The 17,616-nt window shown below is 40.7% G+C and overlaps 1 protein-coding gene across 1 annotated transcript in view; it reads right to left on the bottom strand.

Annotated features, from left to right (window-relative positions):
• Nucleotides 1–15,809, bottom strand: part of LOC119412862 (dedicator of cytokinesis protein 3) — a gene marked incomplete in the record, with an annotated part of 151,604 nt that extends 135,795 nt beyond the window's left edge. The window contains 1 exon segment of the mRNA XM_037679897.1: nucleotides 15,342–15,809. Within this exon segment, the coding sequence (XP_037535825.1) occupies nucleotides 15,342–15,378 (37 nt within the window).
• Nucleotides 15,810–17,616: the final 1,807 nt, after the last annotated feature.

The raw sequence follows: 17,616 nt of genomic DNA, 5'->3' as shown, positions 1-17,616 counted from the left end.
TGCTCTTTGCCACCTGCAAGCGCTTTTGGCCACGCCCACTTCTCCACTCGGCACCAGATCAGCTGATCAGCTGCAGCAGGAAGTTTGTCCTGCAGTAAGGGTTGCACAAATGTGCAGGATGTGCTAATTAATGAAACTTGGTTTCATTGTTCGACTGGGGAGAGGGGGGAACAAGTTTAAATACCTCATGTTACAGCGTGGACACTGTGGCTTAAAGTGCCGTCTATATGTGTACAAAAAAAATTTTAATTTAGTGGGCGTGGCTTATATTCAGGTAAGCTCAATAGTCCAGAAATTACCGTACAGTATATGTGTATCAAGTTTTGTTAAATTATCTTGAGCAGATCAGAAGTTATGGACAAGACAAGAGAAAGTTTACAGAAGTACGGACGAACTGATGGCCGGACGGAGAATATATTATAATTTTTCCCACCTTCGATGTGCGTATAACAAAAAGTTTACATTTACCTCTAAAATCCCACAACGTCTAATGAAAACGGGGACTTTTGCATTACACTGAGAAACTTTCTACACAATAAGAACACATAGAAAGCACCATTTATTCCAACTTAGCCACAGCTGTGTTATCCAGTCAGGAGACTTTTTCTCCAAAAGACTTTTTATTGCTTCTTTCTTCCCTCAAGGCAAGGAACTGTAATTTGCTGAATCAATTAGTAACGGACCACTAATATTCGCAGCTGATTTGTGGTGGTTATCTAACGATGTCTGATGATCGCAGCGCTTCCCGCAGCTCTGGCACAGAGAACTGCTGCCTAAAATAAATAAATAAATAAACAAATAAGCATTCAGGAAAATGACTGGTGTTGTAATAAAATAGTGTGTGTGCTACATTAAATTCAATTAAATAATAATGTGGACGATTTGTTGCGGTTTCCTTACAGCAGAAAACCGGTTTGTACATAAATTCTGAAAATTTAGACAAAAACAAATGTTAAAAATAATCCAGTCATATTATACCTGGATTTTTAACTTGCGTTAGAAAACACAGCTCCAACATGTGCACACTTTTAAATACAATACATTTCCCATTTAAAATTTCAATGCATAATACACACTGAAACAAACAGATGAAAAGTATTAGAGTAATCCAGAAAAACATTTGTTTATGTTGGAACAAATAAGTGAAAATGGTAAGTTTCACTTGTGTTGATTGATTTAATGTGAGCACTTTGATGTTATTTACAGTTTCAGCAGTCCAGTTAAATGTGACTGGTTCACTGGACTCTAACGGACCTGCTCAGACCAGAACCAGAACGGAGTCACACCAAAGTTCATCCCTTTCTTGATTTGGACTTAAGAGCTTGAACCCACTACAGCCACAGCTTTATCATTCAGTGAGCGGTGACATGGTGGAGCAGCGATTAAAGCTATTGCTTCGCAGCTAGGAGGTCACAGGTCTGTCTCCAGGTCTTTCAGTGTGAAGTTAGCATGTTCCCCCTCTGCGTGCATGAGTTTTCTTTACGGTTTCCTCCCACAGACCAAAAACATGCATGTTACGTTGATTGGTGACTCTAAATTGTCGCTGTTTGTCTCGTTTGCCTCCATGTGTCCCTGTGATGGACTTGCAACCCGTCCAGGGTGTACCCCGCCCTTCGCACAGTGATTGCTGGACATGGGCACCGGTGACCCCCATGACCCAAAATGGAAGAAGCAGGTAAAAGATAATGGATGGATGGCTTGATTCATGACTAAAAAGTGTCACCAGGTGTGAGTTTTAATTGTTGTTGTTTCTCGTTTTTCTCTGCCTCCCTGTGATAAACTTGCAACATGTCCAGGGTGTCCCCACCCACCTCTCGCAATGATCTTTTTTTTTCTTTGTCATTTCTAAAACAAAATTATATCCTTGGCACCGTTTCTGAAAATGTCTTCATTCACACAAAAATACCAAAACGCTGCTGATGTTACGTCAGGCCTGTATTATTTGCTGCAATGGTGCCACAAAAAATAAAATTAAATAAAAAATAAAAAAAGAACTGGAAATAAGATGTGTGCATCAAACTTGCACAAAATACAAACTGCAAACACTGAACCTACAGTTTTAATTTCCCCTTCCAAGTCAAGTTATCCTTTATTTGTGTCAAGTACGTAATGCAGGCAGCACAGTGGTGCAGTTGGTACAGCTGCTGCCTCTCAGCGAGAAGGTCGCCGGTTCAAATCCCAGCTGGGAACCCCCTGAGTGGAGTTTACATGTTCTCTCCATGCATGCGTGGGTTTTCTCCAGGTACTCTGGTTTCCTCCCACTGAATTAATGGTTGTTTGTCTCTCTGTGTCCCTGTGATGGACTGGAGACCCATCCTGGGTGGACCCCATGTCTCACACAGTGACTGCTGGATATGGGCACCAGTGACCCCCACGACCCAAAAAGGAAGAAGTGGCTAAAAAAATAATGGATTTGGTTTAGTTGGATCCTACATGATGGTGATGCTGCTGGTGATCATGTTTCCTATTGAACTATTTGCCAAAGACATCCATTAAAACAAACTAAATGGGGAGTTGCCTTGTAGAGCAGCTTTGAAGTTGGGGGTGGGGGGGGAGTTAATCTTCAGGAAAGCTGCTAAATAAAAACATGGTTAAGACAACTTTAAAGCCTCACACTCATGGACGTGCTAATGCAGGAAGTTTGGTCATCCCCCCCTCAGTAAATCACTTCCTCACAAACACGTTCACAGCCGTTCCAGAGAGGCCGAGTCTGACCAGGTCCATGAAAACGTCCCTCGTTTGACGGGAATACGACAGGAAGTGGAAGAAGGGTTAAAAGAGGAAAGCAATAGGGTCAGAAGGAGGGATGAGGGAGAACAGGAAGCACCAGTCAGAGGGGAGGAATGAGAGCGGGAATTAAAAAAGGAGTGATAGTAAAGTAACTATTAATGTGATGTGGGGAGAAAGGGATGCTAAAAAATTTAAAGGTATGGTTTATAATTTATGCTGATGGATGTTAATTCTTACCCGTGCGCAGACTGCTCTCCTACGCACACATTTACTCCGTCTTTATCGTGCAGACCGCTGCGAGAACTCCATTTGTTGCCACCGAGGAGAGACTGTGACTTATGAGGAGAACCTAAAGAGGTTTATTTAAACCATTAAAACTCTTTACTGATTTATAATGTTTGCTTATATGATTCCTTGATGATTGGGGGGGGGGGGGGGGATACTTAAGATATTGATTTGAAGTTTGAAGTTTCACAAGAATAATTTTAAATTTAATGTGTCCAGATTTTAAGTCTGTATTTCAAAACTAAACTCAGAGGTTATAAATTAAGAATCAGACGACTCGCAAAATTCAACCAATTTGTTTTCAGTCAAATTAATCCGTGTAAACATTGTTTGAATTGTGCATGCAAGAGCTGTGACCTAACTGAAAGAAAACGAGATCCGAAAGAGAACCCGACTGGACCCTGAACGGTCATTGAGTAAAAGTATGTTATACAGTGTCCATACTTTGGTTGTCCCCTGTCGCAGAGCGAAACGGGAGAGTTGGACAGACCCTCTATCCATCCTTCCATCTGTGAATGTCGTGAGAATGATAACTTAAAAAATAAGTGAGGTACTGACTTCCATTTTGGTGTGTTGCTACATTTAGACATTAGTAAATATTACAATGCAGTGGTTCCCAACCATGGTCCTTGCGGAACACCATCCTGCATGTTTTTGTCGTTTCCCTTCTTTGACACACCCGAGTTGAATGAATGTGTGAATAACAGGCTTCTGCAGAGCTTGAGGAAGTAATTAAATCACTGAATCAGGTGTGTTGAAGCAGAGAAACAACTAAAACATGCTGGATGGTGTTCCGCAAGGACCAGGCTTGGGAACCACCGCTATAACGAACCGGTTTGATTAATTTAAACATCTTTATGTGAGCTGGATCAAAGGATCACTCCACGAACATCAGTCCACCGAGCAGAACAGATTTTAGGCAAAGTGTGCACGTATTTGTTTTAATAGTACTGTAAACTCATTTAACCCAGAACTGTTGAAGCTGTATGGACTCCTGCACAGCTCATTGACCTTCGCTGTAGTCCCCCCCCACAATGATCAAACACTCAGTGAGGCCTATTACCAGTCCATTATTGTAATTCAATGAGATGCTGCGTGCAAGGAAGCCTGTAGGCCACATGCACATTAAAAGCGTGCACACAGCTCAGCTGCAGCTCAGACAGGCATGGACATAAATGTCCACATGACCATGAACACAACACGTAAGCTTTAGCAGTGACAGCTTTGTGTTTTGAACGTTACAGTACTCACTAATTGGCCTAAAAAAGCCTGACGAGACAATTTTAAGACTTTTAAAAACTGCCAAGCGAGAAAAGATTAAAACGACTGCAGCGACGCAGTTTTCCACCTAAAGTCAAAGTCAATATTTATCTTTACTTCTGAGCCATAAAACTAAAAATAAAGAGCTGATGTTTCTTTTGATTTCATCATTGATGTCTCCAAGGTCCAATTTAGTCGTTACTTCAGCTGATCAAACACACACACACACACACACACACACACACACCAACTGAAGAATGGACTCGTGTTTTCAGCGACCACTTCATCCAGTTGACACGACTTTGAACAGGAAGTGGAAACCTACTCATCCGCAGCATCTTGCTCATTCTACTCTTTACGTAAAGTATCTTTTTATACACCACTGACTTTAAGTGCAGCTAAGGAGTGCTTTAAGAAATTGTCTGAGGCCAACTAATTGTGTTTTTAATGGTCGACCCTTTTCCTCCAATACACACGCACATAAAGTTAATTATTCTCCCTTCTGTGTTCCTTTGAAAACCCTTACATAGACTTACATTTTATTTTAAAACATGTAAATTTACAACTGTTCCACTAAGCATTTAAGCAAAATACTGAAGATGAAACTGTTGTAGCCATTTCTAAAATATACATCAGTATTTGCATTTTTCTTTATTGCAATGTCAAAGAAAAGAGCATATTGCAGCTCATAATTTTTTTCCTAGAATCTATGGTTAATGTGTCCGTAAGCTAAAAATTTGTGAACTACTGCTAACACCACTGTGCCTTTATTGACCTAGAAACAGTGAAAGTGACTGAAATAAAGGTCAATAATGGTGACACCCATGGAGAAACAGTTTGTGATGGAGAAGTCCGACAGTTTCGATCACATTCACTTTTATATTTCTACCTAATCGTCAATCGCATGACTTAAACTTGTAGTTTTTGGTGCATTCAGCAAAGTGCTTTGTTTACGTCGAGCGCCTTCCCACATTTCAGCATTTCATATCAATAAATCTGAAAAACTACAGGAGAAAACTCTTAAACTACATTGTTTGCTATTGTTCAACTTATTTATGAATGAGTTCATACTTTGCAATAAATTTAAGTTAATTTGAAGTAACTTTAAATTCTGGGATGCACAGTCAGATAAACAGCTGAAAAGACAAAATGCAGTTTAAATGTACAAAACTTATACCTTCCATAAATTTAGTATCGTTGTTCAAAAAAATACTATAAGTTTGGTAATTAACTTGGTAACTAACATCATAATTAGGATGGGAGAAATTCATCAAGAGTTAGTTTTTAATGAGCAAAGCAACAAGGAAAACAATATTTGCAAGATGAACAAAATAGAGTTGTTTTGTCCTGTGGAATAAAAAGTTTTAAAGTTTATCTGAAAAACAAATTAGGGTGAACATCTGCTTTGCTTGAGTGACTGAAATAATCAATATTAGCTAAAAGAATGGATGCTAATTTAGAAACAAAATCTTTTCCTCAGCTTGAAAACAATAAAAACACAGATAAGAAAGCTGAACTTGAAGGACGGAGCAGATGAACGGTTACTTCTATTTTTAATGTTTCTATGTTCTTTATCACATGAAGTGAGACACCGATGGAAGGGAGAAACAACACATGGGGCTGTAAGTCATAAAGGGGGCCAGAGAATATCTGAGACAGAGAAAAATACAATAATAAAGTAAAAAACTTCAAAAGGAGCAAAACAGAATTTAGACAATAATTGAGTCGTAGCATTTGCCTCCTGGCCTGCTGTGTCAGCCACCGTGTGTCCTCGTCCACGTGAAGCAGGAGTTCATTTCAGGGTGAAAACAGTAAAAATAATAAAATAAACCATTTCCTGTAACCAACACAAGAATAAGGTTTGTAAGCATTCATCCAGGTAGATAACAAAAATGGTTAAATCATGTCATCTGGACCAGTTTAAGTGAGAAAGGTTTCGTCTTTCATCCAGAGGACTTCATCAGTCAGCGGCCTGCCAACCAGATCTGTCCCTTCATTGCTGTGTTTCAAACCAACCTCCTGTTGGAATCTCAGAAGTAGGTTTTTAACACGTGCAAAGAGCGCAAACATTTCTTGGGCAGTTTATTTCTAACCTGCTTCATCTGTGAGCAAGAGAAGGTTGTGATGGTTCTGGGCACTTAACGGTCTGACAAGGACTTGAAATATTAAAAAAAAATGTTCTGCACATGTTCAAAGAAAACAAAACAGACAAACTTCTGAGAAAAGAGAGTTCTTTGAAAGGTGCAGATTCTCAAATTGATGACGTAATTTGGATAAAAAGATGAAACGTTTCAACTATTTTTTTTTTATCCGTCCAGAGGACGTGACTTAACTTTGTTAGATTATTCCATCTAAATAAACAAATGCGTTTAGACTTAAATAATTAACCTTTGAAGATATTTTATAGTTGAAACTTTAAGTCCTGAAAAGTACACGGTTGATTAAAAGTTTGGAATCCACAAACTGAATCATAAACTGATGCATTTTGCACAAATATCCCAAATAAAATGCTAAAACCTCAACGACTGAGTCCCTGCAGTAAAAAATTTTAAATAAAATCTGGTCGGGTGACAAGGATAACAAACAATATTAACAATAATGATGATAAAAATACTCATAATGTTTGTAAAAACTAAACAACCTGTTCTCAGCTGACATATTGTTTGTCAACAGACCCAGAAACAGAACCCAGTTCAATTTCCACAGCTCCATAACTTCCTGCGTGTCGGGGGTTGAACTCGTGGAGAAACGGGTTTCACCCGACCGGTGTGTTCGTGTTGTTGAGGATTAGGACCGTTTGTGACGAGGCTCCATCTTCTGAATGGAAGCTGAGGAGCTGGCTTGTTGTTATGGCGATTGTGAAGCCAGAGTGTCCGCGGAAACTCAGCGTAACCATAACAACGGCAGAACTCTCCTCCAGAATGATGATGTGTTTAAGACCTCAGAGGACCCCCCCCCCACACACACACACACACACACACACACACACACACACACTGACAGAAAGTCTTCCCCGACACCACAACTTGTTTCTCTAATGATTAAAAGAATCCATCTGCAACGTAAACACAAAACTAACGGTTTTTCTTCTTCACAGAACCACTTAAACACATTCAAATGAAGACTATCGAGATCAATAATAAACTTGAGCTTTTCCCCTGACGTGGAAACAGTTTTATCATCATAAAGAAAACCAATTAATGGACTCTGTCAGCCATCACTAAAGGACAGCAGGCTCTGACGTCCTCATGATCTGCGTTCAATCATCCTGTCTCCTGCCTTTTGGTCCAGTCGCTCACTGTTGTGGGGAAACGTCCCTCCATGAGCAAACGCTTTAAGTTCATTAAAGTTTTTGTTCTGGTCTCACAGTATCACCTGCTGGCATATGAAGGAGTGGATTTCCTGATGCATGCTCAATAATCCAGGTAGAAACATCTAGCAAGGTTAAGTCAGGTCATCTGGATGGATTCTCCTTTGATGAAGCATCCGTCCAGACGACCTGACTTAACCTTGTTAGAGTGGATGCATACAGTCCAGCTACAAGGTGTAAGTGATGAACTGAAACGTCTGCAGCAGCTTATCATGACTTATCAGTTTCTCCACAGGGGAAGTGTATAAACAGAGAAGGAGAGGCTTGAATGATGAACCGTCTCCACTCCGAAAAATTGATTATTTTAGTGTTTCAGCACCATGGACAGCAGCCAGATCTCACATACTGCCTCCTCCCGCCATCCCTACTCTCTCCAGTTTTATTTTAGGCTTCAGGTGTAACAGTAATAATGTTATGAACATGTTGAACTAATTATTTACATATTTGGAAGTTTTAGGAGACTTTCAATGACTACCTTTCAACTGAATTATCACCAGACCAGTACAATATGTCTGGAAACTTTTAAACTACATACTATTCTATTGCGGCAAAGTAAAGCTGCCGGTTTCCACCACTCAACAGTAACCTGGTTAGATTTTAGCGTCGGGGGAAAAGTGGAATCTCTTACCAATTAAATGTTTTATCCTCCTGTGAGAATAGCTTTATTACAGACTAAGGCTTTATGATTAAAGCTGTAAATCTGGGTCACTAAACACCAACAGCCATGAAAAGTACAGAAAAAATGCCTCGGAGAGTAACATTTTCAAAGTTCAAATGAAGTACAGTAAACAGCGACTGGGCAGGTGGGGGGGTCACGTTGTTAAAGACGTCACAACTGCTGCACAAAATGATACACTAATACACATTTATGTATTGTCCAAGAAAGTATTTTTACAAGAAATACTCATCAAATATGTAAAAAGAATGCTTTAGGAACAGAAAATGTATTGTGTTGAAATTAACTTGAGCATTAATTTTAAAACATTTATTAAAGGAAACCCTTCTTGCACCTGTTCCAACTTTTTATGAAACGTTGAAATGAATGCGTTAGTTTGAACGTGCATGAGATCCGAACAGGACACGGTCCAGATAATGAACGGATGTGTTGAGTTGAAAGCAAAGAGCTGAGGTTCCTCCTCACAGCTGTTTGGTTCTCTAACGGCCGACGGTAATGGTCGCATTAAAACGCTGCGCCCTAACAGTTGTGCTCGAACACCATCTGTGAGAACCGCAGCAGGAGCTTCAAAAAGAGCTCGTCTCTCCACCTCACTAACGGGAGACGAGGGAATTACTGTAGAATACAAAACACCGCCGTGAATAAAGAGAATAAATTAGTGAAGAGATTCTGCTGTTGTTAATTTGCTGCTCCCAGATGTGATGAGGAAGTGAAAGAAACACTCGAAGGAACAAGGAGGAGCAGGTGAGACGAGTAAACCTGAGCTGCTGTCAGTTATTGGACACGAGACATTTCTGCATGTCTCCTCTAGGCTGATGAGTGGAAAGAATCAGAATGAAGATATAATTATTTTAAATAAATAACTTTTCATAGATGAGGACGCAGACGCAGTATAGATGGAAACTGAAGATTTTACGTCCAATTCTGGTTTGTGGAAACATCTGATGTGCAAATCTGATTAACACCAAGTCTGGTTCTTCTGTTTTTTTAATTATCATTAATAAAACATAAACAATAAGTTGGTTTGATTTCTGTCTGAACTCGTGATTTGACTCTATGTTCATGATAAAATATTTACTTTAAAGAAGTATCTTAACCAAAACACCAGATTTTATTCTTTCTTTTTTTTTTAAGAACAAATAAATATTCTTCAGATCATTGAACGGAAGTAAAAAAACAGTTTTTAAAAATGTGTGTGTCTCATTAAAAAGACAAATTAGAGCTTCATTACTGGGTTTGATTTTGGCCTCATCGGTGCACAATTTGACATTTTAAGAAGATGTCACTTTGAAACAAACTGCAGCTTTATCCAACTTAATTTGGAGGTGGAAAATAAATTTATTTTTATTGTAAAATTATAACAAAAGCAAGAAAAATATACCCTGATAAATATGATTAAGTTAAACTAAGCATCTTGCCCTCCAGGGTCAGTTTGGGCCATTAAACAGTAAAACTTGACATTTTACAACACTAAAGCAAATTTTCTCTAAATCAACCATGTTTTTGTGATTTTTTTAAAAATCAAGAAAGCAAGTGGAATAAGATAGGTCATTAAAGTGTGGTTAAAAAAAATGTCTGTCAAACCAACGGATCTGTACAAACGGTGACAGTTGAGCAGAGGCGTCACAAAGCTGTTAAAACAGCTGGTGCAGCTGGAGCAGGCCGGGGAAAAACAGACAAAAACTACTAAACTAAATAAATCAGGCGCATAATCCACACCTCACTTCATTTCACTGAGGAACACTTGAAACTCTGAGTTTGGTGGTTCTCGTCTGTTTGGGAAAATTCTCCATCTTTGCCGAACGTCAACCCGTGGCCCAAATGTGGGAACAGTTTCAGTTCCCAACAAGGTTCTAGAAGAAATTTAAAGTGTTCTTCTCCGAGTCAGTTTCATCATCTCTCCGACATTTGTTTTTTTGTGCAGAAGGTGAATACAGTCACTTTAAAGTCCTACGTCTGCTGATTCATACAACCTTTATTTATACAGGTTAGTCCCACTGAGCCTCGGGGACTCGTTCACAAGAGAGACCTGATTTTAACAAAAAGTGACGACAACAATAGACGATCATAAAATATGTGTACAATTTTTTTTTTATTTAACAAATGAAAATAAGTTGGTAATTAAAAGGAAAAGTAGCAAAAAAGATCTAGATTATCAGGCGGTGTAGAAAACTAAAAACAGGAACATGTCTGCGTTGGTTCTTGCCAGGAACTTAACAGATGTTTGAAGCCTCTTAGAGGTCAAGGTCAATGTCAAGAGAGGTCAAGGTCGAGAGCTTCAAATCTTTTTGTAAGATATTCCAGGAAACAGGAGCAGAGTAGGAGAAGGTCCTTTGGCCTAGTTCTGTCCTGACTGAGGGGACACTGCAGGTAATAATGTCCTGAGAGCGCACGCTGTAGCTGCACTCACGCAGCGACATGTAGGATGATTCGTTGTGCGTAAAGAAATGTATTGGGTTCAAAATATTCAAGATGCTTTTCAGTCAATGTTCAGTTTTGCAATCTGTTAAATTTATTAAAGAAAAAAACTTGTATTCAGTAAAAGACAAACCTTGAGCACGTGCATTTTATATATATCATATATATCCAATAAAGTTCAGTCAAGTCATCTAGACAGTTTCTTTTTCTGCTGAGACATTTCGTCCTTCATCCAAAGGACTTCTTCAGTCTGAGGAGCCACCAAACAAAACTGATTCCCGCAAATCGCATACTCCATAATGGGAAAAAAAACCCAGTTTGCTGGTGCTAAGATGGCCTCTGGGACCCGCCCTCTCCCTCGTCACCTCCTCTGAGACAGTCATGCCAAAGTGGTTTAAAACACCAAAGTTCATGCTCAATAATCCAGGTATAAAATCCAACAATGATCGGTCGGTCGGTCGGTCGGTCGGTCGGTCGGTCGGACGGACGGACGGACGGACGGACGGCCAGACAGACAGATAGATAGACAGATAGATTTACTTCTTCAAATGATTCTCAGATTGAAGAAGTCCTTTGGATGAAGGATGAAACATCTCAGAAAAAAAAAGAAACCATCCAGACAACCTGACTGAACATTGTTGGATTTATACCTGGATTATTGAGCATGAACTTTGGTGTTTTATATATAGTTTGTCTGGGATGTCTGTTCATTTGTCCATCTGTCTGTCTATCAGCCTGTCTGTCTATCAGCCTGTCTGTCTATCAGCCTGTCTGTCTGCGCTCTGTGTGGAGTGTGAGAACTGAGCAGGGTGCAGAGCGGCCCTGGGGGAGGTGAAGCTGCATTCAGAAAACCTCCGAGGGTGCCACAAAGCTGCATTCATCCAGCTGAATGGCTGTTTTCTACAAGCGGGCTCTACTCATCCCAACTCCAATGGAACGCCTCCGAGTTACCACTCTCTGCGCCTTGGTATGCAAAGCCTTATCCAGCAAAAATCACAAACAGACAAACAAACGGCCACACATGCATCAAAACTCTGACGGGAAACATGACTCCTCAAACTCAAAGATCCATCCTTCACCGTTGGATTATTTTTATTATGAGTACCAGTTCAATTCATAATTTGTGACTCTTATAAAAACCATAGTGGTAATTTGCATCAACTGATGGGCTCACGTTGAGGCAACATTAAAAAACTGCTTTACGTTTGTTTTACATAATCCGTTTGAAAATGTGTTAAATGCTTGTTTCGTTTTCACCGTCAGATTATAATCCCCGTCTGTTGTGATTCGCTGAAAGCTTGTAGGAAGTGATGTAAATCTGATTTTTCAAGCAGAGAAAAGCTATGATTAGCCTACAAAGAGGGAAACAGAAAGTGTCTCATTCAAATTCAGTAAATGTCTCTTTCCAATTAACAGAGTGCCGGAGTCATGATTCCCCTCATCGACTTCCTGTCAGCAGTCCGAATCCCTCCTCCAGCGCCATGCTGGTGTGGAGCTTCGCCTAATCGGTCACTCGGAAAGGCCCGGGCAGCTGTCAGTCGATGGCGTCGACCTCCAGGGGAGGGGGGGACGGGGGTGTCACCTCATTATAAACACTTGTGCAAATTCTGTTGGACTGTGGAAGTTTAGATTAGTTTCACGGCGTTTCAGCTGCGTGGGTGGTTAGAACTAATTAATGCGGAAATGTTCAATCATTTAAATTATATTTTTACAAGATACACGCTTTAAGACTGGCGGCAACTTTAAACGCTAACACCAAAACAGTGTAAGATGGTTTGAACACGGCAGAACCATCCACAGTGCGGCCTCAACCAGAAACGCATGAACTGTCTTAATAAAACAATAAAAATCTGTAAATCGAATGTTAGGTCTGTTCAACTGCAGCCGGCTCTTCATGACTCTATATTAAGCCTGTCGCGATAAACAATAAATCAATTAATCGCATGATAAATGAAAATTATCGACCTCGTTTTCATTCATCGGCTTCATTGTTTCTTTGTGTCTCTCTTTCTACTGAAGACACTGGACGACAAAAAGGCTCAACTCTGGTGTTCTTCACTGACCCCTCCCTTTCTCTTTTCTCTTCAAAACTTGTTTTAACGATCCAAAATTGCGTTTTTGGATCGTTAAAAGCAGCCAAGATGAGAAGCTAAGCTACGAGCTAAGCTAACAGGTCGACCTTGGGGGAAAAAGCCTCCGTCTTGTCGAAGCTCCAAAATTCATGGTTGAAACTTGTGCCTTCGTGTCAAAAGTTGTTTTTCTCTGCAAAAAGAAGCTGAGAACTTGTTTACTGATTTTATTATTAAAAGCTGTGTGTGAAAAATGCTACGCTAAAGAGCTCAAACCACACGAGCGCCCGCCATTTTAAGAACCGAAGAGAGACAGCCCATGTCACGTCAAGACGCTTCCCTCTCATTTTTCTTAAAGAGACATGCGGCTCGCTCCCTCACTATCCATCCTTCAGTTCAAACACTTATACTGCCATCTGGTGGTCAAAAAAGGTACTACACACAAAACAAATTAAACATTTCTTCTTGAGTTTGACAATAATTACTAATCATTGTCAAATTTCAAACAATATTATCGTTTATCGCAATAATTTCTGAGACAAATAATCGCCCAGCAAAATTTGTTATTGTGACACGCCTACTCTATATCCATGAAAAAGGATAACGGGCTTGGAAACGTGGCTCGTAAATAAGAAAGACGAATTAACACTTTTAACAACAAACAAGAAAACTTGTTTGAAAACAAGTAGCTTTTAAAAAGACGTCACAAATCAGCAGAGGTAGATCCTGCACCAAAGAAAAAGCAAGAAATCATCCAAGAAATGAGCGACAGTGGCTGCTTTAAAGGACCAAGTGCAGCAAGTGGTGACGGGGGAAGGGTGGTGTTGAATGATAGAGACCGAGACAATAATTGAACTGTGGATTATTGACTAATGGGCCCTAAACCACCAACGCTCATCTGACACCATTCTCTGCCATTATGCTGCAGCACAATATTGGCTCGTAGTTTCAGCTCACTGTTCCGTCCATTAACTGGATCCTGCTGCTGCATCCGCTTCACTTCTCCATGGTTACACACTTTATGTTACAAAAGACAGTATCTCCATCCTGCAGCAGGGCCTCTGCTCCCACAAATAGCCTGCGTCATGTTGCAGTTCGTTTATGACACCAAGATTCAGTTTCACACCACGAGCACCACAAACCGTACTTTAGATATGCTCATAAACAGGAAAATGGAAACTAAACAGGTCATTAAGGGAAAAAATATGAATTTAACATGTTGTTTTTTTCTGTGTGACTGAAACAATTTCAACCTAAGATGTTTTTGTGTTTTTTTCTGTAAAGAGACTCCATTACCAGCTGCTCCCTCTAGGAATGGTCCATCTCACCGTATCCCAGCATCCTCCTCTGTCACACAAACCCTCTTATCCTCCTACATCCATGAACTTACTCTCTGGCAGCTGCATATTCAACATCTTTTATTCAGTGCAACCAGCGTCCCTTGGGTAAATGTTGATGTGAAACCAGAAGTAGACATTTACAAAACGTTCACTTTTAGAGTCCAACATTAGCCTGGACCGATGTTTCATGAACGCTGGAACATCCTGCGCTCCTGAACGATGTGACGTCGCTCAAGGTTTTACTCTGTTCTTTACCTTTCATAGCCAGGAAAGTCTGTTTCGACACGTGCAAGTAAAGAGTGTAGCCACTTATTTTAACTTTACACACAAACTGTGCAGCCTGGACAGGTCTCTGTCCATCACAGGGACACAGAGACAAACAACCATCACTCTCTCTCTCTCTTTTTCTCACCTATGAACAATTTAGAGTTACCAATCATCCTAACATGCATGTTTTTGGTCTGTGGGAGGAAACCGGAGTAGCCGGGATTTGATCCAGCGACCTATTCACCGAGAGGCAACAGCTCTACCAACTGCACCACCGTGACACTTGGCATTACATATTTTAGGGGGGTTTTTTTGTTTGTTTTTTTAAAGGAGTAAAAGCACAAGGTGGCACCCACATTTAAGAAAATGGGGAAGCAGCTGCTCCACCTGCTCCTCCGAGCAGCTGCGTGTGAGCTTGACCTCTCGATTGCATAACACTAAACATCTGGAGCATGAACAACATTTCAGTTGCAAACACAGAAAATCAGCTCAGATTATGTTGAGCTTTGTGCAACAACGTATCATTTAAAAAAAAAACAAAGTGTGACAGAGCAGCATCATATCTGAACCTTTAAAATTAACACGCACAGACCCAGGACTGTAATCAGGACGTGGTAATGAAAAGATGTCACCGGTGCACCAAAACTAGCTCCAGCCCAGGGACCCAAACCTCCTTAAACCTGCCCTGCTGTTCCTCTTCTGCAAAGAAATAAAGAGCAGAGTGGTGCCGTGGACAGACCCACAGCCTTCACCTCTGAAGGACCACATCATTCCTTCACATCATTTACCAGCAAGTCTTCCGTGATGCAGAAGCAGCTGGAAGCATCTCGGTGACAAATGTGTTGTGCCAAGAATGGGGCGGGGGGGGTCTGACATCCTCTAGTGGCTCCAGAATAAAACACGACAACAACAAAGGTTCAGCTCACCAACACCGATTTTCTCGTCCTCGGTCGGTGTCCACATGATGTCCGGCTGGAACCGGAGCAGAACCCGGGACGAGTCGAGTCACCCGAGGCGTCGCTTCATGGAAATCCCGCAGAGTTGTCACCCAGAGAGGAGGAGGGGGGAGGAAAAGTTTCCCTCTGGAAGTCAGCAGAGGAGATATTGGAATTCTTTGGGTGCTGAAGAAGAGGAGAGCTGTTTTTAATCCGGTCAGGAGGGCGCGTTGTGTCCGTCCATGTCTGCTGCGCGCGCTGCACACGAGTCTGGACACGTCCAGTCTCCACACAAAACCAAAACCTGGAAAGAACTCCCTGGTCTCCTCAAACCTCGAAGAAATCTCGGTCCTCGTTTTCTCTGGTTTTCTTACTCGGGGGGGTCGTGCACGCATGCGTCCGCGAGTTGCCACTAACTCGAGCTGTCCCGGACCTGTGCGTGCGTGCTGTTGGTGTAAGAGGATTGGGAGGGCGAGGGGGGAGGATGACTCCGAGGTTTCACTCCGCACTGAGCACCTGATGGTTAAAGGTTTTCACCGGATGACGCAAGAGCTAAAATACAGCAGGTGATCCTCCATCATTGATGGGAGAGACCGAGGCGCGTGCTCTCTGACGCACGGGCGGAAAAGACGCGAAATGAGCTTTAAAGGCAGTAAGGCACATATAAAAACATATTTCAAACGAGGTTTTCATTGCATGGGGGGGGTCCTGAACTCAAATGATGCAGTAGTTTGAGTTTACTCGAGTAGTTTTCCCAAATAATGATGAGCGGGTACGCACTGAATGTAAACAAAGGCTGAATCTTCAGAAAACCAGGTTGGAGCTGGAGTCAAGATCTGCATTAGACTTGAAGTGCATTAAGCAGACACGAGAAGCAGGAAGTAAAATAATGATGGATTTATTAATAAACAAAAACAAAAGTTGCAGTAAAACTTACATAAACAGTGAAGTGGTCACAAGAAATGATTTAAATATCAAGCTGGTGAGAGGGGAAAGTGGAAACACCTGAGACTCTGATCAGGTTCAGGTGAGGAGGCTGACTGGAGAGACTTACTGAGGGTAAATGAATCTGGCACAAGAAACACTGGGAACAAAACAACACCTAAACCAGAATATTCAAAATAAAACACCAACACTGAAAAAACAAGCAAACAAACAAACAAACAAAAAAACACAAGATCTGAACAGAAACACAACTGAACCCAAAGGACAACCACGACATGAAGCTTGAAAGGAGTAAACGATGTCTGCGCTGTTGTGGAATCAGACCAATGTTATTTAGTAAAATTGTAGAGACTAATGTGATGTGATGAGGTCAAAGGTCAACAGGGGTCTTTAAAAGGTGTGACAAAAGAATTAACATCTTAAACTGACTGCAAATAAAAGCAAAATCATGACTGAATGCAAAAAAGTAAATGACCCTTCATGATAGAACGGTTAGAATTACAAAAATTTAAATATGTAAACATGTTTTTACAAATAAAATGGAGACATTTGCCAACTTTTTTACTGCCTATATTTTCCTACATGATTAAATATTATTAATAAATACAAAATGAATTGTCTAAATAAATCTACATCAAATGCAAAGTGTAACTTGTTTTTGCACTTTTTGGGTTTACTTTGGAACGTTGATCCTGGACTTTAAAAGTGACAAACAAAATGGCAATTTGATTAAAGGTTTATAAATGAGCTAACAGGCTGCGAAATGTGGGGAAAAAAATCAAAATAACAAGACAACTGATAAAAATAAGCATTGAAGATCAAGTAGGGCGATGTAGTGCCATCAAGACAGATTCTGATTACAGTTTCTGCTCGCAATATTTAATTTGAGAACATGGTCCTCCTCAGGTTTGGAGAGAGGTTCTGCCTCAAGTTCAAGTATTTTTGGAGTTTTGCTCAAGAGTGAGGGAAGAATGGAGCACGAGTTTCACAGATGGATTGGTACGTCTTCTGCAGTATTGCGGACTTTGTGCCGGTCTGTTGTGGTGAAGAGGGAGCTGAGCAGTAAGGTAAAACTCTGTTTACCGGTCAGTCTACGTTCACTTATGGCCACGATCTCTGGCTCAAAAACAGATTTTGTTTACTTTGATACTTTTGTCTGTTCTTGATGAGCAACTGTAGCTCCAGATGTTGATCAGTCATTTACAGCACCTCCAACAGTTGCATATTTAACATAAACCATTTTCTGGAGCCTCTTAGTGCCTCTGATTGATATGTTGTTGTACATACTCCTGATCAAATACTCTTACTCTAAACTGACATG

Source organism: Nematolebias whitei, chromosome 7 (genome assembly GCF_014905685.2).
Source record: "Nematolebias whitei isolate Nwh7 chromosome 7, NemWhi1, whole genome shotgun sequence".
In the NCBI taxonomy this organism is placed as follows: domain Eukaryota; kingdom Metazoa; phylum Chordata; class Actinopteri; order Cyprinodontiformes; family Rivulidae; genus Nematolebias; species Nematolebias whitei.
The sequence above is the reverse complement of the archived record's forward strand: the minus strand, read 5'-3'. Positions and strand labels throughout refer to the sequence as shown.